At 41.6% G+C, this 27,058-nt stretch overlaps 2 protein-coding genes across 3 annotated transcripts; both read right to left on the minus strand.

Annotated features, from left to right (window-relative positions):
* Window positions 1–1,583: 1,583 nt before the first annotated feature.
* LOC122765577 (vang-like protein 1) lies at window positions 1,584–19,935 on the minus strand. 2 transcript variants are annotated; one of them, XM_044019920.1, is made up of 9 exons: window positions 19,751–19,935; window positions 13,079–13,330; window positions 12,293–12,464; window positions 8,315–8,743; window positions 7,957–8,132; window positions 7,032–7,165; window positions 4,812–4,962; window positions 3,980–4,214; window positions 1,584–3,468 (listed from the first exon to the last, which is right to left on the minus strand). In XM_044019920.1, exons 2-9 carry the CDS (start codon window positions 13,147–13,149, stop codon window positions 3,208–3,210), a joined length of 1,629 nt encoding a protein of 542 aa, XP_043875855.1. In that variant the 5' UTR covers window positions 13,150–13,330; window positions 19,751–19,935; the 3' UTR covers window positions 1,584–3,207. The 2 variants fall into 2 exon arrangements, with proteins under 2 accessions (XP_043875855.1, XP_043875854.1); XM_044019919.1 differs by having other exon boundaries at window positions 7,957–8,135.
* A 3,530-nt stretch (window positions 19,936–23,465) lies between these two features.
* Window positions 23,466–25,891, minus strand: LOC122765093 (helix-loop-helix protein 2-like). The gene is made up of 2 exons (XM_044019166.1): window positions 25,870–25,891; window positions 23,466–23,836 (listed from the first exon to the last, which is right to left on the minus strand). Exons 1-2 carry the CDS (start codon window positions 25,889–25,891, stop codon window positions 23,466–23,468), a joined length of 393 nt encoding a protein of 130 aa, XP_043875101.1.
* Between the last annotated feature and the right edge of the window lie 1,167 nt (window positions 25,892–27,058).

A 27,058-nucleotide genomic window follows, 5' to 3' on the forward strand; every position in this document is an offset into this window, starting at 1 on the left:
ACTATTTGTAGATGTACCTACTTTTTTTGGTCCCTGAAACTACTTTGAGGTAGTGATTGTCCTGTCCAGAGGGGTGGACAAACAGGACCAAAGCTGAAATTGATCAAATAAGCAAACATTAAGGCAGAACTTTGCCATCAATGAAGCACAGCTTAGCTAACATTGAGTAGATAATTAAGCCAACAGAGAGCTGACAATTTGAGCTAAGGTTGAAATTAAGCATTGAAGAAATAATTTAGCCAAAGCTAAAAACAACCAACATTAAACCAACCAACCAAACCAAAGTTAATCTTATAATGAAGCAGAACTTGAGCAAATTAGCAAACATTTAGACAAAATGAAGCTGATAATAGAGGCACAGCATGGCTAACACTGAGCTAAGGCTATTTTTGAGGAGACAATTAAATATTATGACACAATTTAGCCAACAATGTCAACACTAAGATAACTTGACAAAAGGTACTCACCACTGAATCATCAATCTTGACCAGGCCGTAAACTTCATTCTGAATCTCCTGTTGTCACGTTTTTATACACAAGCTGCGGCACGCGATCAACATTTCGGCGTCTGACGTCACGCCGCGGTAGTTTCGATTTTTAAAAGTTCCCTCCTTCAGGAAAGGTTTCTGTAGTTAAACAGCGTCACTTTTCTCTCCATATCGCGGCTTCTCTTCGAACCGATGTTGGCTGGACGAAGAGAAAGAGGAGGAGGAGCCGCAGTCATCAGCTGATTGAAACCACCTGCGTGAAGATGATCAGGTGTGTTGTATGTCATCAATCAATCAATCAGTCTCTTCTTTTATATGCAATATTTACAACATATTCACATTTCCCTCCTCTACCTCCATGTTTTCATTCACCTTTATGTCAGATTTTAAATATTGAATCACGCGTAATCACTATAATATTTTAATGTAGGTTAATAAAATGTAGGTAAAATACATACAGAGGATGTAGAAATAAAAGCATTTCTAATCTGAACGGCTTAATCCCTCATTCTAGTTAAGAAGGCCTGTTTGTGGGTGAAAGGCTTTCCATAAACAAAGACCATACTGATCATATGAAAACATATCACAAATTCCGATGTATGGTATTTAGTGGGAAAACTGCCTTTATTTTTGTAGTAATAGTCACAACCGCAGGAATAACAGATTATATTATTAAAACCTTTTAAATAATATAAATAAAACTAGCTGAAAATTGCCTGATACAGGCAGTGGCACAGGAAATATTAATGCTTTGCTGTTAATGCACTTTTTATGTCACAAACCCCCAAACAATATTGGGAAGAATGTTTGAAAAAAATATTCTTTCTGTGAATATTGTTACGTATTATTTCACTAATGAAACAAAAACCTTAACAGAAATCAAAAGAAATATATTTAAGTAATGACAATTATCATTACAACTATAACTCATTATAACTAAGATGTTGTGCAATAATCCCTACTTTATAATTACACATGTAGCTAGAAATAGCTTTTTAAATTTATCTTTACCTATGATACAGTGATAAAACTCATTGAATAGTGTATGTATTCATCACACATTACATAAAAATACAACAATAATCCAATACCTTGAAAAGGTCAATACAAATATTTATTTTTTTTAACAAATGTGACTTTGACACAGTTGCTTTGATTTTACATGACCTGCTGTATAAAAGAAGACAGACAATGTACCAGCTGTATGACGTTTGGGAAGGCATTTTTTTCCCTCATTAATCGTATTTCTCTTCCCACCTCTCTCTCACACTCTCTCTCTCTCACAGACACACACATACACACACATAAATTCACATGTATGATGAGTTGATCGTTGACATGTAAAACTGAGGCACATGTCGTCATCAATAAGTATTTACAACCTTCAACAACAGCCCTAAGCAAAGCTACACCGTCAGTCACCACAGTAACAATTGTGTCACTATAAATGTACAATATAACATGCCTCCAACTTACACACAGATGACATAAAAAGACCAAATATTCATAGAAATAAACACTTGCAGTCTGACGCACAAGACAGTTGGTGTTCCAGCAGTGGTGGATAGGTGGCAGTAGTGTGACACTCCAGAGACAGAATACTGACAACAGAAATACTGACACTAGGTTGAGCTATATTTGATTAAAAGTCTTGGCAGAACGAGTTAATTGACCCTTACTTTTTCAAAAACTAAACTGAAACACTGAAATCTAGGCTTAGATGTTCATGTATTTAATGTATTATTTTTATCTTAGGCAGCTGAGAACCTCATGGCTTGGTATCTTTCGCTTGGATGTCAAGTTTTACGGTACACGATGCTGTCATAATACATCTTCATTTTAGCAAATGATGACCCAGGTCAGGAGAATATGTTCTAAAAATCAACATTACAAAACACAATTAGCTCTACAGATATAAACAAGGCAGAAATGTTTGTTTCTAATCTTGGGTCTGTATTCATCTGTACTGTGTTTGGCATTCTATCCAAGATATTATTTTTAAAACGTATTTAACTTTTAAAGATACTTCAATGATTTGTCAGACACCAACAACACTTTGTCACCTATTTACAGTCCAGCTATCTTCACAAATACAGTGCAGAAAGACAAGGTAAAAATAAAACGTTGATAGGGTAAAAAAAATCCTTCAAACCAAGCACAGTTTTAATATAAAATAGGTATGCAGTATAATCACGTATAAATACTGTACATACATCTATAATACAGAACAGTTCAATCATCATTGCTAGGACAGAAAAAAGAGCAGTTTTGGTGAAAAGGGTTCAGTTTATATCAAATATCCGGTCACTGCGTAACACGGAGGAGAGAAGAGAGAGACATTTTAAGACAAACCCCAGGTGTAGATTCAACTGCACAAAACCATGCACACCTTTCATCCTAAATCACACACTCCTCTTAAATCATGAACTCTCCCCCGCAGGCAGACACTGGCACACACATAAAAGTAGAACATTTGCAAGGGTCATCTGAAGTGCATAGAGGAATACCTGAACTGTGTTCTGTAAATGTCAGGACAGAGAAATCCAATCATACGCCCTCCTTCTTTCCTGTCTTTTCATGTCTCCCAGGACAAAGACAAGGACACAAATGTGTATGTACTGTATATATGTGAGAAAATGACACCAACCTAAATACAAAAGGAGAAGTACAAAAAGCTTCAGTCCAGATCCAGATGAGCAGCACTGGTCCAGTGAGTCTGTTAAACTGAGGTTTCTGACTGAAGCAGCAATAGAAACTTGTGAGACTTGGGGTCGATGTACTCCTCAGTTAGTCGGATGTAAGGGATGCTCTTGACATTAATAGCTAAGCTGAAGTCAAGACACCTCAGCAGGAACTCAGATCCTTGCTTTATGCCACTGGTGACAGACGCCTCGCTGATCAAAGTCCACTGATCCGCCATCCAGCGCTCAGGTCCGTACTGCAGAGTCGGACCAGGGGCCAGGTAAGCCTCGAGGAAGGCCTGTACACACATGGACAGCCAATGAGTCTTCAAACACATTTTCAACAGCATGATGTTAAAGTTGCAGTGGGTACACAAATGTCTGAGTGTTTCTCTGTACAGCAGTGTTTGGATCTCATGCTCCCTGAAAAACGACTTGTTTTTTGTCGATACAGTCAGAGGCAATGTATCGATCAAAACATAGCGACTTGACAGCAATTTGATGGGATAAATGCTTCTTCACAGCATCAAAATGACATGTAATGTAATGCATCCATCCCTGCGTTGCTGCTCTATACATACACTATAAATGCTCCTTCATTCAGGTCTGATAGTATTGCTTGACATAGCCAGGTAAAAGACGTCAGGAAAACCAAACATAGGCAACAAAAATAACAACAAAAATGACCAAAGGTTAAGCAGTACAGTTCCTCTCAAATTTTAAAATGAATGGTTTAAATTATATTGTTTGTTTAGAACAAATTGGGTGTATATTTTGCACTTATTTACAAACATTAAAAGCCAAGCTGACCTTGGGGCTCATGTTGTTTATAAGGCAGAAACCGAGGTGCTTCTGGATGCTCTCCATGCTGTGGCAGTGCTGCCTCCTGGTGGTGCGGAGGTACTTCTGCAGTGCACGTGCCATCGACGGAAAGATGGCCAGCGCTGCTTCGTGTACATCCATGATGTCAGAGGGGGTTGCACGCTCATCCTCTTTTTTCATCCGCCGGACATGTGTGAAGGCCTCTTCAACAGCCACCACCAGCCTGACAAAGGAGCTTAATGTCAGCTTTTGAGGTGACTGGCTTTAATCCTTACTATATGACAAGCACTGCATATATATATATATATATATATATATATATATATATATATATATATATATATATATATATATATATGTGTGTATATATATATATATATATATATATATATATATATATACTTCCCCTTATTGCTCAGTACATATATGAACAGAACAATATTTATGTTTTAAACTAATGCATTTGTGCACAACTTTGTCGAATCGTGTGGGAAAAAAGAACATAAGTAGCAGTTCCTGGTTTATTAAACCAAGTTAATTTGATTTGATTATAAGTGATACAATGCTCTATATTTCCTGTAGTTACTGTATTCTATGTGTTTGTTCTTGTGCTGCATTTATCGTAATATCATTTAATTCAATTCACTTGTCAAAAATGTAAAAAGTAGGTCTATCTGAAGGCCACTCTTAGGCTTTTTAAGACCTGTACTGAAGCACAAATGTGTAATTACATCTACAGCGCATATACAATTCTTGAATAAAGACGAACAAGATCAATATTTCACCCTCTGATCTTCTAAATGTGTTTCCCATGACCCACCTGGCTCTACGCTTACGGACTCTTCTCTCGTAGTCGGCCTCTTCATAGTACAGCTCGTTGTGGGCACTGTCTTTGCGTTTGGCAGCAGCTGTAGCCATCGCTCGTGACTGATTGCCATTACCAGCCTGGGCCCCCGCTGTGCTCCCAGGGGCTGCACCGGGAAAAAAGGACAGCACAAATTGATGGTTATATTTGTTTCAGGGCTGGAGGACGTGGTTCCTGACCCAAACCTGACTCTGATTAATGGGCTGCATCTCAGTGAAGCAAAGAGTCACATTGGACACAGTGGACTTCAGAACGCACCGTGTAAGACCGGTGAATCAACCTATTTAGTACTGCGCCCATTTTAGAATGTGAGAAAGATTTGGGCGCTCTTTGTGTTAATAACATATAACTGGGGCATTCAGCCAAATCGTGTGTCTCACTCACAGAGAATGTTAATTATAAGACTGAGAAAAGAGGCTATTTCCACTGGAAGCGTCCACATTTTTCCACATACAGGATCCTGCAGAATCCTTTTCATCAGCTGTGTTGGGGGGTTGGGGTGGATGAGATTTTCATAATTTTACACTACAAAGACCATAGTTGTCATCTGAGCTGGAAATGACAACCGCATGAAGCCGATGGAGCTTCATTGTAGGGAATAAACATTTGGTCTCGTGAAGATCAATTCGGGGATGTTATAGAGTGTAAATGCTGCAGGTCAGTTAAGGATTTAAATCATTAATCTAATCTGCACACATGTATGTGCAGGTCTGGCACAATGAGTGCAGCAGTAACAACTGTTGAATGAATTTAGATCATCTTCACTGGGCAGAGTGTACATCGTGCATTTTCCTATGAAAACGTGGGTAAACACTGGCCTCTTTAACTTCTTGACCTACATATTCATGCTATATAAAAAGCAACGATGAATGACTGTGAATGTGAAAGAGAAAGGGGGGGGGTGGGGCTGCAGTGAGTGGAAAATGAAATAAAGAATAGGACGGCGGGGGAAAAAAGCACGAGTGAGCCGACCTGAGACGTGAGAGTGTGTGAGATATGAGCGTTGCTCTGATGAATTATTTAAGGCTTGAAATTCCACAGCCCTCGAGAGGCTTTTTCACTGCACTTTGATCAAGAAGGGGGAGGGGGAGATGGTGCTATGAGGACACCATCCCATACTGTATCCCTGCCGTAGATCTTCATATCCACGGTGCTGTACAGGTGCTGAGTGGAGGATCGTTTTTAACTGCAGGACAAGATGCAATACGTGTCATTACAGGATGTGTGTATGGGGGGTTATAGATTGAGAGCATTAAAACACCACAGTTTTGTATGTGTGCGTGTGTGCAGTACATACATTGTGTCAGGGTGGGGGCTTTAGAGTGCAGTAAAGATGGAGTCAGGTGAACCGTGAAATTAGCAGCTTCCTATGATACAGTGCTGTGTGAGAGGCAGTGAGGACTTTTATCTGTACTTACTGTCCAAAAGGTATGTTCTCAATTTGTTTTTAAAAGCTGTTCAGGGAAGATACATGAGGATGAAAAAAACATCCCAACAAGAAAGCAGGAGCAAGAAAATATGGTTAAGAAATGATGAAAAGATCTGATAAGACTTGAAATGTACAGATGTCATCAGTGGCACGTCGCTGTCTAGTTTTGGGTAAGAGCAACTGCATCAAACCACTCACTTTGCTTCATACATTTCAATGAGATACAGCTTAAAGACTAACAATCTAAAAATAATGCAGCATAGAGTCTTTTCACAGTCCAGACCCATAGATCTCAGAGAGGATTTTCAAATGGGGACCCATTAGCTTCAGAATGGCTTTTTATAGACAACAATAACAATGTCCTCACATCACTATATTTGCAACAGACTAGTTCATAAAAAAAAAAAACACAACATGTTTTTCCCTTCGCATTGCTCACTCCTCTTTCTTTGTTGTTTGGCTCTATACCCGGGCGGTCAGCAGCAGCAGCAGGCGTTACTGATTGTTGGCATGGAAACACTGCTAGGCAGGTGTCACTGATTGTTACAATGGAAACAAACAGTAGCTCTTAGCTGTAGAGTTAGCCTGAGGGTAAGGATGAAGTAAATCTGGTCAATTACAGACCGACATAAAACATCAAGATTGTCCTAAACTAGTTAAGCACTGAGCGGGACAACGACTAGTACAGAGGCACAATTTCTGTATAATTCTGGGAGGAAACGGCTGTAGCAGATAAAGCGACTAACCGTCTACGTTGTAGACCTTTAGCCCGGCCAGGTGTTTTGCCGCCCGGTGTTTCGAGGCAGAGAGAAGTGCCGGGTTATGGAGAGGAAAATCTCTGTAGTAATACTCCAGAATGGACAGAGCAGCCCTCTGAATACTGCACAAGATAAAAGAGAGAAAGACAGTACATCACAGCTGACCTACTGTATGTAAGACGACATTTAATCCACATGTTTTAAGACACATGCTATTAGATATTAAACACAAATCATTTGGCCCTAGTTTACAGTGTTAAAACAGAAGGACCCTGCTGGTTACACTTCATTTGGATAGTTGGAAACTGATTCAGCCTGACCAGAATTGACAGGATTCCTACAGCTTTTATTCATGATGTTGGTGCAGAAGAACAAAACATGTAAATAGACTCCTGTGTGTAAAATTAGTGAAGTTATTGGAATCTGTTATTCTGTTTCTACATCCTGTCCTGTCCTGGTCCTGTTTACCACCTTGCCAGTAATTCCTGTTTTTGGCTGCATGACGCAAACATTATCTAATTACCAGTGTTGTCTCCTTTATCCTGTGGCGGTCACACACTTGTCCACAGCAAAAACAAAGTAAAACAGCCACAGGATGAGTATGTGTGTCTGGCAAATTTCTCATGCCTCCCTGCAGACTCTTAGAATAACTCGCCACCAGACGATGAGACTGATGAGTAACTCAATTAGTGCATGTGCCAGATTTCCCTGTGGACACGAGCCTCCAATTACACACATACTTCAGCATTATAGAATGTAATGACTGTGACCAAGTGCTACTGTGTGCATCTCAATGGAGAGTATTGGGAACGGTCACGTCCACATGAAAGATTACAAAGGTCTTTGTTTTCTTGTTTCATCACGAGCTTCGTACACAAAATGTGAACGTTGGCCAGGGAATGAACATGCATACCTGAGCTGTCCTATGTTGTAGTGACGCGTCTCTCCATCTGTGGAGCGGATGACACACACGCTGTAACAGGGCTGCAGCTGGCGGAGCTGCAGCAGCACCACGGCCAGGTAGTGGACAAACAGCTGCGAGTCGACGAGGGACACGGCGAATTGGACGATACCGTGGTAGTCTTCGTCCTGCTTAGACCACAAAGCGTTCACTGCTGTCACCACGTCATAGGTTAGAGTCACATTCAATTCAAATATGTCATAAAATTAGAAGTAAAACAGAGGTCTGTACAGTCCAAAAATAAAAAAAAAGTGAATTACTTTCACACACCTGCCCAATACAACTATAAAAAAAACCAACAACAACTCACCTGTGGGTCGAGGATTCTGACGCCATAGAAGAGCCAATAAGACATGGTGAGCAGGAGTGTGAGTGTGGTGAGGAAGGCACGGTACACACACACTCTGGGCAGGCTGGCGCGGCCCGGTCGGAGAAACAAGGCCCAAATGGCCACCAGGAGCATGAGGAGCTTGAAGGAGATGGAGAGGAAGAGGCCCTCGCAGGCTGCACCACAAGTCTGCAGCCTGTCAGGCCACATCACAACTGGAAGAAGCAGGAAGAGCATGGGCGTGGCCAGCACCAGCAGCCCCACAAACAAGCCCACAGCCAGGGGAAGATAGCGACGGAAGCTTTGGGTCCGATCCTGTATCCCTTTCCCTAATCCAACCACTTCCTCCTGGGAGACGCTCAGCTCTGAAGTGCCTGTAACTGCGGTGGTTGTCTCTCCCCAGTTATCATCCTGAAAGAGAGAAAAGATAAGATGGTAAGTATGACCCTGACCTTAGCATACCAGAAATGATCATTCACAACTTCCACTCTCCCACTCTCTAGCATTTCCTGCTTGGAGACCACAGACATTCAGGGAGAAGATTCCAGGGATTTGGGATCTCACAGAAACTTGTGGGATTTAACATGAATTCAGAATATATCAGACATGGAGGCGGACTCAAAACATCAAACATGTTTAATACTTATTTGTTATTTGAAAATTGTGAAGACTGTCGCGTCTGTTAACCCCTCACACGACAGGATCATTTGGCCAGATAATCTGTTCAAATCAGCCTAAAATCGAAAGGCAACCACGAGCGGGAGCGGCTGGTTTCCGGCTGGTTTGTGCATTTGGGCTTCTGTATGAATGTGTTTACATATTTCGCATCAGAAGGATACAACACCACCGTGAAATGTGTCCTTAATTACTGTTCACACGGTTAATGAACTGAGCCAGGCTGGAAGAGGAGATGCCAACTCTGAAGCCAGAAGATGACTGAGCATGAGACGAGGAGACACAGTGAGAGAGGAGGATGGCAGCGGTGGTGGTGGTGGTGGGGAGGGGGATCTGTCTGTGGGAGTAATGCATTAAATCAGAGGACAGTTATGTACTGTAAGTGTAAAGTCAGCTCCATTTATCACTTTTACTCAGCGCACTCCTGCACCAACTCACTTTAATAAGATCTGCAGCCTTCCGAACTTCAATAGATGCTCATTAGTCCTTTCATAAAATGCTTTTCTCCACACTAAGCTGATATATTTCTCACGAAAACCATTATACATTTTAAAATAGTCCCCCTGCTATTCATGTGGATGGGATATTATACATCGTATTGAAAAGTAGAATCTAATCCTGCCCATTGGGCAGTAAAATTAGCACGGCAAGTTTCAGCTGCCTCTGTATGTCCCCACACGGCCACTCATTACTCCGTCTCACAACAGGAGTAGTCATTAGCTCCACCAAGGATGTCATTTAATTGTCGTCAGCAGGACTACCAACAAATTGCTGTACCATTTTCTTGGAATGGTGTGGGAAGAATACATATGTTTTTCGCATCTTTTAACGTGGTGAATTTGGGTGTTAGCTGTGAAGGAGGGACGCCGAGTACGCTTCTGGTCAAACCTGCATTTGCGGTGGTTTCTATTTGATGAGTTCATAGTCACAGGCCGTTGCAGCAGTATGCAGTGTGGCAGATCAACACGGCATTGATGAGCTATGATTAGACTGGTACGTTTGTGTGATTTAAAAAAGCAAAAAAGAAAGCAGAAGCACCCGAGATCGGCTAAACTGAATTTTTTCAATTGACAGCTGAACATTTGACATTTCCACATGATGTGTGTATAATAGATATGAGGTTTGGGCCGGCGGTCTCTTTACTTGTCAAACTTCAAGCTCAATGTAGAGGAAAAATTAGATTTTTTGTATTTATTTTATCTCAGCCTACCGGCAACAAAACATTAGTCGACCAACTGTTGGTTGCAGACGAGCATATTTCCCGAACCATGAGTTTTTCCTCTAAACATTTGATGGTCACAGAGAGCGGGTGGGACCACAGCTTTAACCAGCTCAGACACCAGACGGTCTGTGCCACTCCTCACCAGATGTTAGCTCTGAAGCACAGTTTAAATGTTTAGGAGCTGAAGAGGAGGAGGAGGAGGATGAAGAGACTGCATCTATTTCTGGCCTCTTGTCCTGCTCTCATGTGAAGGCTTTCTTCTAGATCAGCTATGGTGTGTTCAGCCTCAAAGAGAAGTGAACACTTGCGACCTAATTCATCAGATTCCATTTGAATGCACAATCAAACCCTCTGCCAAGGCATCTTTACATTATATTAGTGACTGAGGTACGACACTATTAAACCCAGCCATTAAGTCCCATCTGATTAATCCCCAAGATTAATCCGACACTAATCAGTCCTCTCTAAAAACAGTAAAGTGAGGAGGAAGTGTAAATAGGGAAAGGAAGAGAAAGAGAGCCTTCTGCCGTCCTGCTTGGCAGTCTTTTCACGAGTGAATATGGACGCTGATTAGCAGTATAGTCAGTAACAATGTGTGAAGCGGTGCTAAAATAAATCATAGACCCTGAGGCGAAGTCGTTTAAAATGCCGGACAGGTTTCTTTCCCCTTTCTTCTGTTGCTTACGTATTGGGTATCGGATTACAGGCTGTTGGTGTGGTAGCTGTGCACCAGAGTGTCTCCACCTATGTGACGCAAAGCCGTCGTAAAAATGCCAAAGCTACGCGCCACCATGTGCCGTGGTGTTTCGCTGTGGGGAAATGGAAGCCGATGCCGCGTGGCACAAAGTCACAGCATCACAGAGCGGCGCGCGCGCTCTCAGTAACAGATTTGGCACTCTCTCTGTGACTCAAACACAGCCGTGCACCGAGAGCTGCGGCCCAACAGCGTATCCTTATGTCACAGGCATGTGAGTAAACATGGGAGGATTACTCATATCAGCTTCCCTCAAAGTGGCCCTTGGCTGGACGTTAAAGCTAATCTCACTGTGGGAGAATGTCTCTCTGGGCCGGAGCCTGTTAGTATTCCAGCAGCTCTGCCGTCCAACAGAGCTGCTCCGAAACACAACACAACACAAACACAAACACAAACAAAGCAAAACAAACGCTGACTGCATGATGGTGTAGTTTGGTGATAGTGTCACTGGCGCGACATTCACACGTCATTTGCCTGCAGGGCCAAAGCAACACAAGGGTGGATAAGTTTACCCCGCCGACAATACGCGCATGCTGCAAGCTGACAATCACATGACAGTGTGGAATGTGGGATGCTGAGCTGAGGCGGTGAAATGGGTCAGACTGAGGAAATCCTAATCACATTCAATCATACAAGTTTTTGTTTGAGTGGACCTTTTCCTTTTTAACACGGATAAAACATTTTTTCTCCTGTCTATAAACTTCAAGTAGGTCAGCGAGACAGTGAAGGCACCCTGAGGCTGATCTCTCTCAAAAAAGAGAACATCTATCACTCTTTTTTTCCCTCCTTCGAGGTGTGTTTTTGTTTCTCATTTTGCTTCCTTTCATTTCTTCGCTCCTCTTGCGCTGAGAATGTGTGACTTTCTGAGAAACACACTTCTGTACCGCGTGGCGAAGACATGAGAACGTTTTACTCTCACGCCTCCTGTCAGCTGACTGAAGCGAGACACGAGAACACAGTCGGTTTGAAGCAGGATTAGAACTGTTTATCAAAAATAATGATCATGATGTTCCTCTGTGTCTTTGAAGCCAGTGAAGTTTTATCACTGCGACCAGAGAATTACACGCACAGTAAACATACAAATCCGTCCCCGGCATACAAGAGGGACGCTGATCCTCTGACCTCGATGGTCTCATGTCACCATTGTTATTATGAGCCAGTCTCTGTGCCAGCTGTGCGACGACGCGTTTATAAGGTCACGGTGCCGAGTTCTTAGCTGGATTACCGGGGCCTTTCCGATTTACTCTGAAGGAATTTGATTACTGTTTCAAAAGAATGCATTTAAAAATAGCCGCCTGCTTCAGTATACCTGGCCTTCCTCTCCCTGCTCTGTTGCGGAGGTGGGTTCTCCAGGCAGAGGCTCGCCATTGTGAACGGGCGATTCCTGGGACGGCGTGTCAGGCGGGTTGATGACGACGGACCTCTCGGAGCGACTGCTGTCTTTACTGCTGCTGGCTTTGTGCCGCTCACGGCTTCGATCCCTGTGGAACAAAACACATGAAAACAGTGAGTGAACATCAAGGATTGTACAACATCGTTGTAGTCACATAAGCACAAGATGAGAAATGCAATCTAAGTGAATTGATTTATATATGACAAAATTGAAACATTGCAGTTTGAGACAATTGTGCAAATTGTGGACGAGTAAATGTAAGTTGCAGCCATACAGGCCAAAAGGCTGGTGAAAATGTAGAGCAATGAATATTTCAACAGGCAATCACAGGAGTGAGGATGTGGACGGGACCGGAATCAAATCCTTCTCTTATTTGCAGAATAGCGTAGAATAGAGTAAATCACTGAAATAGGTTTAGAGCCATTCGTCTGTTACGGCCCTAATCCGTGAGCTTTGTGTGCCTCAGTCTCCGGCTTTCTCCCGCTCTGCCCCTCTCTCTCTCTCTCTCTTCGCCTCTCACATCAGTTATTAGGCTACAGCCGACCAAAATGAAAGAAAACACGAGAAACTTTTAATGTGCACCAAAAACATTCCAGTAGAAATTACACAGCAATGGGCTGGGATGAGCGATGCACTGTGTGATCCAGGTAAAACAGAAAGAAATCAGGGACAGACAGTCAGATGGACGGCCTGAGCACATACCCATGTCGGTTTGATCTCCCGGAGCGGCTGGAGTGATAGGAGTAGCCCGAGTGGGTCGACTCGGTGTCCATTCCAGCGCAGTTTTACAGGCACTGATTGCTGAGGTGGACGAGGAGTGACGCGTCGTGTGGCAGAGAGGACAAGCTGGCAGCGGTGCTCAGGACGAGGACTGGGTTGCTATAGAGACGAGCCGCTGGAATCCAACGACGACTGGCTACAACCCCAGGGAGCTGCTTCAGTGGCCACATCGACCTGAGTGATGGAGAGATGGAAGGTACGAGAGAAAGAGAGAGAGAGAGAGGTTTACTTCATCATGCTACAGCCAATGTATGAGGTATACAGGACAATTCAGGCACCATAGGAATGTGTGTTTATTATAGGGTTGGTAGTGAAGGAACGATTACAACTTACTACATATTTGCTCTATAGGATTTCATTCCTTTTGGTGTGACTATGTCTTAGTGCTGCTATTTAAGTCTCTTATAAAAAATAATTATGCATCTACAGAGACATTGAGATGTAAAAATGTTACAACATAAACGTGAGTATCCGAGAATTAGGGGTCTCAGAAAATCAAAATCAAACCCAGATAAGGTGAAAGTGCATTCATCATGTTCCTGTTCTCTGAAACAAGATGCCTGTTCACCTACGACCTGCTTCTTTAAGAGAAAACGTGCAACTTTTCTTTTCTTTCAAGCTTTTGGTTGCTAATTTTTGTTATAGAAATTAGGGATATGTGTGTTTATGATTCAGTTTTTTTTTGTCTTTTGTTTTCTATGATTTTAACACTGTATGAAATCTGCCATATAAATAAAACAGAGGTGACTGAAACAGCGCAAACAGATTTAATGTGATTAATGATAAAATGTGATTAGAAGATGTGAATCAAGGTGCCACATATTTAATCAATATGACTTCATGAGATGCTCGATTGCTTAATGAATCTACTGCAAACAGAAACAGCATTTATCTCTTTAATGAGACTAAACAATGAGCAGAACTTCTTTCTTTTTTCTTTATTCTGTTTGCTTTTAATTCTAGGATGTTTGCACAATATTAAAGCAGAGCAACCTCCTCATTTCACTGCACGCTTCACCGCTTCATTTAGCTATAAAATCCCTGAATTCTTGAATCCTTCAACTCATTTATACCCCACACATTTTAAGTGCACGGTGTATAACGTAAATATTTCCCTCCAGGACAATAAAACCTAAAATAATCAACTAAATGTGATTCAAGTGAATGTTTAGGTTTATATATGATCTACTGTAGCTCTCTATTGTGTTAGCATGAGGTCAGATTGAAAGTGCCAGACTCACTTCCTGGGCCCTAATGTATGCCGTGTGATGGATGAGGCTGTCTCTTGCTTCACCATGTGTGACCATACACTTAGAACTCAATCTACACGCCGTCCACCTGACAATCACCATCCTTCTCTGGCCCCAGTCCCATTCCACTAACTGGGATTATTATCATCTCCTTATTGTCAAAAGGCAATTTGTTATTTTTACAGCCGACGGTGCCAATAAACACGAATACAGCGCATTCAGCATTTTAGGATGCAAATCCACACAGAAGCCTGGAGATAATTGTATTTATGCAACATAGGCGATATCCATGAATACGATACCAATGTTTTTCTTTTGTTCAATCCTCCAACAAGGGAAATGTGCATGAGATAGACTCCATTAAGGATTACACTGCATAGGAATTGATAACATTGTCCCTGTGTGTAGTATCACTTATGTCTGACAACAAATGCTAGGATTTGTATTATCTCATGGAGATTATGAAAATCAAGTCAACTTTACTTCTGGAGCACATTTGAAAAACAACCAAAGTTGACCAAATGCTTTACAGATGTAAAGACCCAGCAACATAAAACGTATAAAACATAAAATCAATAAAAAATAGAAGTCAAATAGTGATATAATAGAATAGTAAAATGATAAACACTATACTATTTCTATCCTGAAATGAAGGCTAAGGAGAAGAGGTGGGTCTTTACAAGAGCAGATTTAATTTCCATGGGTTGCTCCAAAGTTTAGGGGCAGCAACAGAAAAGGCCACATCGCTCCTGGTTAGTAGTCAGGATTTTGGCACATCTAAACTCGGCCTGTTATCAGACCTCAGAGCTTGGGATGGAACAAGAAGAAAAAGACGTTTCGAGAGGTAAGATGGTGCCAAACCATTAAGGGCTTCAAAAACCAACAATAAAACGAACAGGAAGCCAGTGGAGAGAGCGCAGCACAGGCGTGACGTGGTCTCTCTTCTTTTTTCCTGTTAAAAGGCGAGCGGCAGCGTTCTGGACCAGCTGGAGGAGCTGGACAGTTGACTGATCTAAACCAGTAGCATCCTGGTGTAAAGAACATGACATCATTCTCCACTGATACAGTTTCCTGTGCTATTAAAAGCATGTTGGAAAACACAGAGCAGTGCATACATAGGTAGTCACTGAATAATGCAACCGAACATGCGAGAACATGGCGTTCACGGTATCAAAGCTGATGTCACAGCGTCACATTTTTTTAACAGAATTGCAGACAGGGCACAGTGACATCTCTCAGCCCTAACCAACATCTGGAGCGTCCACAGTTGCCATGGCAACACAGGAGGCAGGAGGCCCCGTCTCGTAGCGATAATCAATCACCCCCCGCAGAGCTTAAATTTGTGTGATACACTAATAGTGTGTGTGTGTGTGTGTGTGTGTGTGTGCGTGAGTGGGGGTGTGGCGGCACTGTGAGAGGGCACAGCGAGTAAACAATGGCTTCCCATCACACGCAGCACCCAAATGGTTTCAACGAATGAATGAATGAGCCCTAGAACATGAATAAAAGCTGTTAACCCCGTGAGCGCTGATCTCCGATCGTGAGGCGGTGAAAATGTGGGCCAAGATGAGAAGCCACTGAGAAGCCACTCACCCACGAGGGCGAGCATGAAGGAGCACAGTGGACCAGGTCATGTGGAAAATCAACGCCACGGGGTAAAAAAAACTATCAGTTACAGACTAACGGATAACTATGAATAAGGCATGCAGAAGTAACAATGTCAGACGTGCCGCTGTACTTCCAGGAAAAAAAAAAAAAATCCCAGAAAATTCTGGAGTCCTCATGTGCGGGAGGCAGATGAACAGTGTTATCTGCACGGTGAAGCATGACTTGCATGCGTCTCTGAAGGCTGTTCTGGTTCACTGCACAGAGATGAGCGTCACGAGGGGAGACAGTGATACTAATGTAAAACAAACACTCATTATTGTGTTTGTTTAGTGGCCGGAGGTTGTCGCACAGTGCACTTACAGAGCTACTGTAAGTGCACATGGTCAGATTTGGAGATGAGAGTCATGCATTATGGATAAATAGTTCTGTTTTATTACATTATTAACGAGCATCGACAGACGGCACTCGTGCAACACGTATAAAAGTTTCATCTGAGTGTAAGGAAATATGGATACATGACACTAAATGGATGGTTTGAAGCACTGTCACAATATATTGGGAAGAAAGTGTGCTTTTGTGCTGTATTTAATCCTCTCCCACGACTTCTTTTTCAACCACAAAGAAAAACTAACAATGAAAATATGGTTTATGCATGTAATATTGTCATTTATACTATGATATCTTTTCTTAAATTGTACTTTGAGGTTAAAAATGACAATATATCACATATATATCACTGTAGTATCCCAATATATCATCACTCCTGTATCCTAAGATGTATGCTTTGATAGATCCGGGTCTTTCCTCTGCTGGTCCAGCTCATCGATGCATAACAAGAATGTGAGATGACTTTAGTGCAGTGTCACTGGCTGCAGGGACATTTCAGCTTCCTTAAACTGGACAGAGAACAAGAGGCGTGGCGTTTGAGACTCAGTCCAAGAGCGGCGCAGTGTTAGCCGCCGAACTGTTACAGTGTCACAGCCTGGTTACCATGGCATCTGTTACCTCTCTCTCTCACACCCATTAGCCCTCATGCCTCCTCCTCTGTCCTTCATGTGCACTCTGGCCCTGATGACACAGATAGATCACATGTACAGGACCCTCCCATTTATCTGGGTTTGGGACTCTTTTTTTTTGACTGCTGCCATGTCAGATTTTAAAAACCGGACGTTCACAGATGTCACCTGCCTTTTATTCACAGTCTATGGGATGGAGGGTTTAAAGAATGTGCCTTTTTACCTGTTTGGGACGCTTGAATGTCAAGTGTAAAGCTAACAACAGCAAACTGAATCATGAGGAAAACACAGATGCAGCTGAAGTGACACAGCTGACCGACTCATGGTGTTTTAGACTCATTTCTTTTTCTTGCCTTTCTGCTGCTCTCTTTCTCGGGTCGCCACAGTGGATGATTTGCACATTTGAATTTGGCAGAGATGTTTATACCAGATGCAACCCTCTCATTTATCTGGGCTTGAGACCGGCACAAGGAGTACACTCGATGTTCCCCCTGTTCTCCCCTTAGCTGGGGTCAATTTAGAGTGTCCAATTAACAATGGGGATGGAGTACCTCGCTCAGGGGACCGGCTGGGACTTGAACCAGCCACCCTTTAATCACAAGCCAAGTTGGGTTTTTTTCCCCACTTGACTATGGGCTGCCCCAAGGTGTTTTAGACTAGCGATCCACAAATAAATATCTACAAAACCAAGCACTATTCAGTTATTACAGTAAAGGATCAAATTATCATTGTCAAAGGAGATTATGGAATAGAATAGAAATAACCACTTGTTACAACCACGGCGAGCAGGAGTCCATCTCTGAAAGCCCAACATGTCAAACCATGAAGCAGATTGGACTACACAGCAGCAGAGGACCACAGCAGATGTCACTCCTGCTTCCGAACAACGTGTCCTCTGTACCCAATAAAGTGGCGGTCAGTGTACGGTCTGCTGTGTGCTCGTTTTGCTGTCATTGTTTGCCGCTGATAACAATGTGACATTTGATTCTTGACACGAGCATATAGTGGTTAGGTATGTGCAGAGAGCAACTAGAGAGCAACCCTGTGACCTTTGAGTGACTGGATAATCTCAAACTACTCTCCTACTCTACTGCCCTTTCACACACACACACACACACACACGTTTGCACTTCATTCATAGTGAGGACCCTCATAGACATAATGCATTCCCTAGCACCTTACCTTAACCATCACAACTAAGTGCAGCACTGACCTAAACCCAGATCTTCACCCCCAAAAAGGCCTTTAAAGAAGTGAGGACCAGCCAAACTGTCCTTACTTTGCCGTCCTCCCTTGGTATGGTTTATATAAAAGCCACAAATACAAGAACACACACACACACACACACAGGTTTACAGACTCTGCCTTGACTTCCATTCATTTGGACAGTCTGAACGAAGTGTTATCTCTAACATTAACCACAACCATAACCAGTAAATGCCTAACCATGTAACCTTAGCCCTAGACTTAACCAGATCCTCAGAAATGAGGTTGTGCCTCATTAGGACCATGTTTTGGTCTCCTTAAGGAGTACTGGTCCTGGTAAGATCAACGTTCATGCCAAAAAAAGGTCCTAAAGATGTAATAAATACAAGCACACACACACAGAGAGGAGAAAGAGGAGAAAGTTAAGACCTGACACAGTCCTCTGGAATGCAAACGCTCTGCTCTGCTCATGTGAAACTATGTAAAAGTATAGTAGAGGGAGAGGGGGCAAGGTCACGCTGAGGTGGTGAAAGAGATACCTCAGTGCATTCATACCGCCTTATTGTCCTTAAATACACTCTACTACACACCGCTCTGCCTTTACACCACGCTCTCTAAGCTTCCACGGATCGTAAAGGTATATCTTCATGTGTCGTTCCCAGCCAAATCCCCCCCCCAAAAAAAAATGTCATTTAAAAAGGGAACAATGACCAAAAACGTTGCCAGGAACTCTTTCTTTTGATCATTTGTGGCATGAATGGCTTCCAGGGGGATGACTCATGTATTTCAGAGGTTCCCATACCTCACAATGTCCCCTCGGCTTCTCCACACACAGGAGGACCTATCAACACTGTTTCTGTTCAATAATACATGACTGGAGGTGATGCATGGTTTCACTGCAGCAGCAGCAGCAGCATCATGAGGGACACTCATGAGGAGATATGTCAGTGTCAGAGGAGGAAACACATTTCAATCTCCTCATCCAGCTGTGCTGCTCCAGACAGATGCTGCTGCTGCTGCTGGTGGAGGCGACACACACCGTCACCCTGCTGCTGCTGCTGCTGCTGATGCTTCGTCTGAAACCGCCCTTTATTCCACAGCTTCTCCTCCTGCAGTCTGAGGCAGCGAGGGATGCGCTGTATGTGTGCTGTGACTTCTCTATTACAAAGCTGCAGTGTCGGTTACAAAAGATCTCGTTTCAGTTTCACCCTGAAATTCATTCATTAAAAATAAAAATAATAATAATAATAATGATAAAAAATAATAATAAGCACCTCGTGCAATTAATGTTGTATTCTGTTTCCACATAAGAGGCAGTGAAACAACATGGTTTTACCGCCACATGAATGTGGGTTAGTAGGATCACAGACTAACACAGGAAACCATTTTCACCACCAATGAACTTCACCGTTAATTCTCATGTGGGGTTGTTGAGTCTCGGGCTTGTGACATTAAACCAATACCGCGGGTGTAAATGAGCACATCGATTGCGAGGATCCGGTGAGTAAACGTACCTCTGTCTCAGACTGAAGTCATCATATTCCCTCTCCTGCGTCTCAGTGTGAAGGTGTGAGTCCGTCGTCGTCGCCGCCGCCGCCGCTGCCGCTGCTGCTGCTGCGTCTGTGCTTTTCAGAAGAGACCAACCCTTCCTCACAGTCTGGCCATTGTGATGATGAGAAGGACCAGAGACAGAGAGAGAGGGAGAGAGAGAGAGAGAGAGAAGCAGCATGGAGCGTGGAGGCGCTCTACAATGATGTGTTTCATCTCTTGACCACAAGGGGTCGCGCTTACGCTCACACATATTGTATAATTTGGCTTCTTTTTTTTTTGGCAAAATGGTAATGGCAAATATTTTTGATCAATACTGGCATCATGATTATTCACTGGCAACTGGGATAAAATAAAAAAAGGAAGAGGCCATACTTATATTATATCATTACCCGTAACTTTAAATCCTGAAAGAACTATAACAATGGTGTATTATAATTGTTTGTAACAAATACTGTGTAAGAATGCTGTGAAGGAAAAGCTGGAAGAGAGAAATAAAAATGTAAAAGTATAATCACAAATAAGAACACTGTCAAACGCCGTCTTTTATGTCGAAAATATTATACAAAGCACTGTGTTTTTATGTCATTGCATTAGGCATGTTTTTTGAAAATGAGGAATCTCTACAATCTCTACAATCAAAAGTAAAATAGCTTTATGTATCTTAAAATCATACAAATTTAAGGCTGGATTATCAACCAACCTTTACCCGCAAACCTAAATTAACACTAAAATCTAATTTCAGGGAATACTGGGATTGATTGGTCAAAATTCTTGTCATGACCTCACTGACAATATAGTGCCACATAATCTGAATTACTATAAAAGCAAAAAGGAGCATTTTTGCACCCATAAAATGTTTCAAATGTGTATTATTGCTATGTTTTACTTACTTTCTGGAACATGAGCAACAACAAAAACCACACCATAATCATAATAATCCACAATTCATTTAGAAGAAAACCTAATTCTTGACCATGACCAAATAATTTTACTTCACAGTCCTTTGTTCTGTCTACTATTCAAACAAATGTTTTACTGTAAGGATGAAGGCGACAGAAAAAGCTTGCCGATGTAAATAGAGCAATGTTTTCAATGATTTAAGGCACACAGAAATACGACTTGTATTACAGTATGCTATCCTAAGGATACGAAATTGAGATTACTACATTCCTAATCTTAATTTTGTCCACAAACCTCCATCAGAGGGCAGTGCTGCTCCTCATGAAAGTAAAGAATAGAATTTCACACATTTTAGAGAGAATATTCTTATATCCAGAATAACAGCAAATCATTGCCTGTTCAAACAAGTAAACTCAACAGAAAATAACACAATCTAATAAAATTGTCCAGTAACGATGGTTTCCATTTGTGTTGACTCAAAGACAGAATATAAAATACAGAACATTACTAATAATCACGGCCTTTATCCATAAATATGATGCTACGTTTGGCAGGTCCTTCTAGTCCCTGACATTGTACCCAGCGTGTGGTGTGTGTGATGTGCAGTGTGCAGACAAAGCACTGTCAATCGTACTGCTGGAGTGGACATGAACAATACCCAGAGTCCCTTGGGCCACATTACTCTGCAGAGACTCACATAAAAGGAAGCGGAGAGTAACACAGGCCGCCTCTGACTAATGGAGAGAAAAAGCAAACACGCAGGCATTCACATTCACCGCCTGAGCTCATACAACATGAGAGCCGAAAGAAGGAGCAGTTTGTCAAAACAACCCTAAAATGTTCAGTGGTTTATTTTGTGTAAATAACAAAATACATTGCTGGTTAAAAAACAACAACAGAGAATTGAAGACAGTAAACCAACACTAAACCAAATGATGAAATATGATGCCAGTTCATCTGCTCTTCCTCAGGTGAAGGAAGAGCAGATTATTGTGGGACCTTTTACAGTAAAAAAGTGTGTCATTTCCTCATTGTGTGTGTATTTTTGTGTTTGCTATGTCTATTAGCCATTTTGTGGCAGTAACACTGACCTTGTAAGGACTGGTAGTCCTCATGGAGACCAAAACCTGGCCTTAATAAGGTAGAGCCTGATTTCTGAAGAACTGGGACTCAGGGCCTACTTTTGGGGCCTTAACTTAACCACAGTTTAAAATGTCCTTAGGTTTAGATTAGGATTAAACCAGGGGTCTGCAACCTCTAGTATCAGAAGAGCCATTTTTTGACTGCTCTACAAATATAAATAATCTGGTGGCACAAAACATTATTATGACCCATACAATGAAGATAATACATGAAGTTTTATATATATATAGATAAAATAACTAAAGTTTTTTTGAAATATAAAACTGTTAACATTTTATAGCTGTTGACAAAGGAAAACACACACAAATAAACACTTTTGGCACATGTAGGCTAACAGCTAACATTTGTGTCCTTCCATAATTTGTTTGGATATTGTGTAGCTCATGTAACCTGCTGGGATGTGGATCCAAATTTTATACATGACTTCATTTAAGTGTTATAATGAATGGCTTTCCATATTTCAAACACAAGTCTGTTGAGTCTGGGGGAGGTTTTTAAATATGGCATTTGATGTACAGTACCTGCTGAGCTGAGCCGATACTAAATGTGACATGGACAGACTGCCGGCCACGGAGTGTCGACGCTGGAATAATAATCAGAAAGAAATCAAACCGAAAAATGCTGGACTGAAGATCATTTAAAAAGACTTCCAAATGAAGACATTAAAGTGTTAATCTCCAACATATAGGAGGAGTGTGGCGTATTTGGTGACCGCACTCCGGTCATACAGGAAGTACTGAACTAATCTTTTTAATGAACTGATTCTAATGATTCATTACTTACTAATAACTGCTTTACTTGTCACTTCTTTGTGTGTGTCACGTATAAAACCAAGTAGAGTCAAGCTGTGCTGGAACTGTATAATGGAAAAGCGCCATTAGTGTCGGCTCAGCTTGCTTGGAACCTCGTCAGAGCAGGTACTAAAAAAGCACCAGGTACTGTCGCTAACGGTAAAGCGAAAAAAAAATAAAAACGAGTAGGGCGGAGCCACGCTGAGCCATGTTGTTCTGGAACCGTGTAGAGGAAAGGCGCCATTAGGATGTGACAATATTTTTAGTTGACAAATTATTAAAACACTTTTATTAATCGCCTTGGGCAATAAGAGGTGTTCACTTTGAAAGACGAACATTTGAATAAAATGTCTTTTTTTCTCTGAAGCTACAGGGAGCCACTGCAGAGGGGCTGAAGAGCCACAGGTTGTAGACCCCTGGATTAGAATGCAGTCCTGTTTGTGTGTGTGTGTGTGGGCTGGAGAATCACCTGCAAACAAACGGAATAAGAATAAAAAATCTCAAATGTTTGCAAATCACATCACAGATCAATGGCTTTGCTCGACTTTAAAGATATCAAAAATAACGGTTGTATAAAAGCAGTGAGAATTTATTTTGAAGAATTGAAATAAATATGTTCAAACTGGTTCAAACTCAAATTTCCTTACTTGTTTGCAGCAGCAACACTACAGGTGGTTATGCAAGGTGAAATATCAGTGTAACATTCCCATGATGCATCAGGCTGGAGTGTGTCTGTCCTGTTTGGAGTTTCATTTGTCATTTTAACCCCACACATGATTCAGGGAATACATGGCATGTCAGTATTGATCTGTCATGGCTGCTTACAGTTATTTCTCCTCCTCCATCATCGTGTTACAACCTGAACATCCAGCACGTGACTCAGGTAAGAGATGTAACAAACGGCGAGTCGTAGGATCTCAATCTTGGACAACTTCCTGTCTGGTGGGCTCGTGGGCAGGATTTTCCTCAGCTCTGCAAAGGCCACGTTGAAGGCCACGACACGGACACGCTCCCTGGTGGCGTGCGCGCACCGATACTTAGCTGTCGCGCGCCTCCTCCGCCTCTTCTCCTCTTTGCTGAGGGCGGTCGCGCGCACGGAACACGCATTGGCCTCTCCATCCGCGCGCTCGGCAGAGCCACAGTGAACATCCAGCTCCAGGGGGCGCTGTGTGTCCGCCTGCTGAGGACTGAGCATCATCTCACTGTCCTCACGTCCTGCAGAAGAATCAGAAAATATTATATGGCTCAGAATTCAGGAAACAAATAATCACAAACTATTTTACAAGACAGCACATGTACAGCACTTTTCGTGGACTTTGCATAAAGCTGAAGTCATTTTACAACATTAACAGGCAACACATTTATAGGGACCAGCTGCAACAATGAGAAAACATAAACTTTTTAGAAAAACGTGTTTTAACTAAACAGGTTATTGTTATTTATTTGACAAATAACAAACTGAGTTCACCTTTTTATACCTACATTTGTGCCACATTAATCAATTAATCATGCATGACATTCAACCACTAAAACAACCTTTTCTGTTCAGGAATTTGACATCTCACTCAATAAGTAATAATTTGCTTTCCTGTATTTTTCTGTGTTTTTTTTTGTAAAACATTAAATTAGAAATGTCTTGGATAACAATAATAATTATATTTTAGCATTAAAAACACAATTTTGGTTACAGAGCTTCTACATGCTGGTATATAAACCATAAGAGGAACATAAAATATGATTTAGATAATTACCAATGCTGTTAATGTAGGGCAGCTGTGGCATAAACCTTACATTGTGGTGGTCTAATACATGGGGTAAGCACTGGATATCCCCTTTACGAGTTGATTTGTTTTCAGACTAAAAAGAAAATTAATGTAACCAGCCCTAAAATATGATAGGGACTCGTGCTGCCCCCTTGTGACAGATCGTAGCAGACAGCGGCGCTGTCTGAGGTGCTGAAACAAGTGCCCACAAACCAACGTGTGAAATCATCTACAAATAAAAAAAAGTAAATAAATACAACTAAAAATCGAAATGAACTGGCACTCGACACTGACTATTGATGGAATTACATGTTTTACATTGTGTCTTCCTTGTATACGTAGACATATATATGTGTACATGTATACATGTACAAATAAATAATTAAATTGTTTCAGTAAAGCTAAACTTACTTCTTCAGTTTCACATAATCTTATCCTGCGATCAGCTGAGCCCACAAACAACAAACAAACACTGCTGTGCATTATCAGTATCAAATCTCAACTCACGTTGCTCGTTAAAGAAACCAGATTGATGTCACACAGTGGAAGTGCATCAGTTCATCGCAGGGGACGGTAAAGTTGTCTCCTCCCGTGCGCATCCATGCAGTCCTGGTTTTGGATTCGGTTAAGTCAAGTTTAAATATTGGTTTCATGTGTGAGTGCAGGTGAAGTAGACCCGCGCTCCGTCTCTTCCGCCTCTCTGTCTGTATCCTTGTATCTCTTCATTCAGCAGCAGAGAAATCTGTCCGCGTCTTTCAGGATGTGCGCAAACTAAGACGCCCCCTGTCTGCCCATAAGCGTGGGCTGACGACACGAGCAGCAGGACAATGACAATGTGCTCATCACGGTAAGACAATTAGTCTTTCTGATTTTAAATATACGTATCACAGATATCATTATATTAAACTTCCATATCCACATTTGTTATTACAGATATTTACAATTTGTATTGCCCATCACTCAATATCAAAATAAATTTATTTATAGATGAATCTGTAGATGTATAGATTTTTTTGTGTGAACTATATATCACTTCATATCAAAACAAACACTTTTATTTTGAAATTATGAAAGAAATATTGTTATTGGTATATTGATGGATAAATGAGATATAATTAGAAGCTAATATCACATGTCCCTTCTGAACAGTACATGACTGTACCATACATATTCAGAATTGGAATTGTGGGTATTCTATATGTTACTAAATTATGAATAATTTCATTCTGAGATGTCTACACTTTGACTATAATTACAGTTCAATACATCTTCTGTCAGAATTAAATTGTATATTGCTCAAACTGGAATTTATCATAATAATTTAGTTGCATGTATGTGTTATTCATCTACAATTCAATGGTTAGTTTCCTAGGAGAGACCTTCACAGTCAAACTCTCTCTGTGCAGACATTTTGTTTTATTTGAACCATATAATCCAGTGACCTCATTTGCAACCCTTGCTGTGTGTAAATTGATTAAAGTTCACCTGAAACCTCCACTGACGTCATGTTTGTGAGGTTAAGTGAGGTCATGTGTCTCAGTAGAAAGAGTAAGAACAACCACAGAACAAAATCATGTCTCCTTGAAGAACAGAGTGAAACAGCTGCTTTTGTGTGTACCCATTAAAACACAAACAATGAAACAGGGGAAGTTGTGTTCCATGCTGGAGCTGGAGACAAGAAGGGGGGTGGTGGTTTAAATGTAGATTTCTCAGCAGTAAAGTGCACAACACAGGGTTTGGTCACAAGCTGTTAAACATCTACAGAAAACATGCTCTACCATTAGGATTTGCAGGAGATTGGTTTACTCACTGTGTCTCTGGGTTCTCTGGTTTCACCCCACAATCCAAAAGTATGCAGATTTGGGGATTAGGCAAATTGGACACTCTAAATTGACTGTAGGTGTGAGTGTGACAGAGGATGGGTGCTTGTCTCCCTGGGATGGATTGACAATTTGTCCAAAGTGGGCCTCACTTTTCGCCCTATGTCAGCTGGGATAAGCACCAGTGCCCCCTGCAACACTCCTGTGGAAGACAAAGTGGTAGAAGATGAATGAATGAATGGCTCAGTCAGTGTGGGAATTGAATTGACTGTAAAACAATCGACTCCAAGCTTAATCAAGGTTACATTTACTCTCACAAGTAAATAAAAATTATTATTAACAAGTTCAGGTTCAACTTTAATATCATATCATGTGATACCCATGAAATAGTTACTCTAAGTTCAATATGTCAGCCAGAACATCTGCAAACACCGAAGCACAGGTTTTGTGTTTGTGTTTTTGGCTTGGTGTTGTGGGAATCCCTTCACCTCTGTGTGGCTGCAGATATATTATATATAAATTATTATTATAGAACGTGTTTGTCTCAGACACCGTCTGACGCGGCTCAGCTGGAGTCACGTGTGATAACGGAGAGCGCCTCGGCATATGGTGAACGCTGTTATCGTTCTCTCCTAAACACCATGTGGCCATTACTTGGGAATGACCCGCTGCGCTGCTGAGAGGGATAAGTCACATCAGGTGATGCAGAATAAGGTGTTTCATTTTTCCTCCTGTACATTTTAATCTTCAAATTAGTATAACAGTCATCTGAGAGCTGGCTTTAGCTCCTCCATAGAGATTCACAGAGAATGAATGAATGATGTCATGACATCATTTAATAATTTTTAATTTAG

This window comes from Solea senegalensis, linkage group LG2 (assembly GCF_019176455.1).
Source record: "Solea senegalensis isolate Sse05_10M linkage group LG2, IFAPA_SoseM_1, whole genome shotgun sequence".
Lineage (NCBI taxonomy): Eukaryota > Metazoa > Chordata > Actinopteri > Pleuronectiformes > Soleidae > Solea > Solea senegalensis.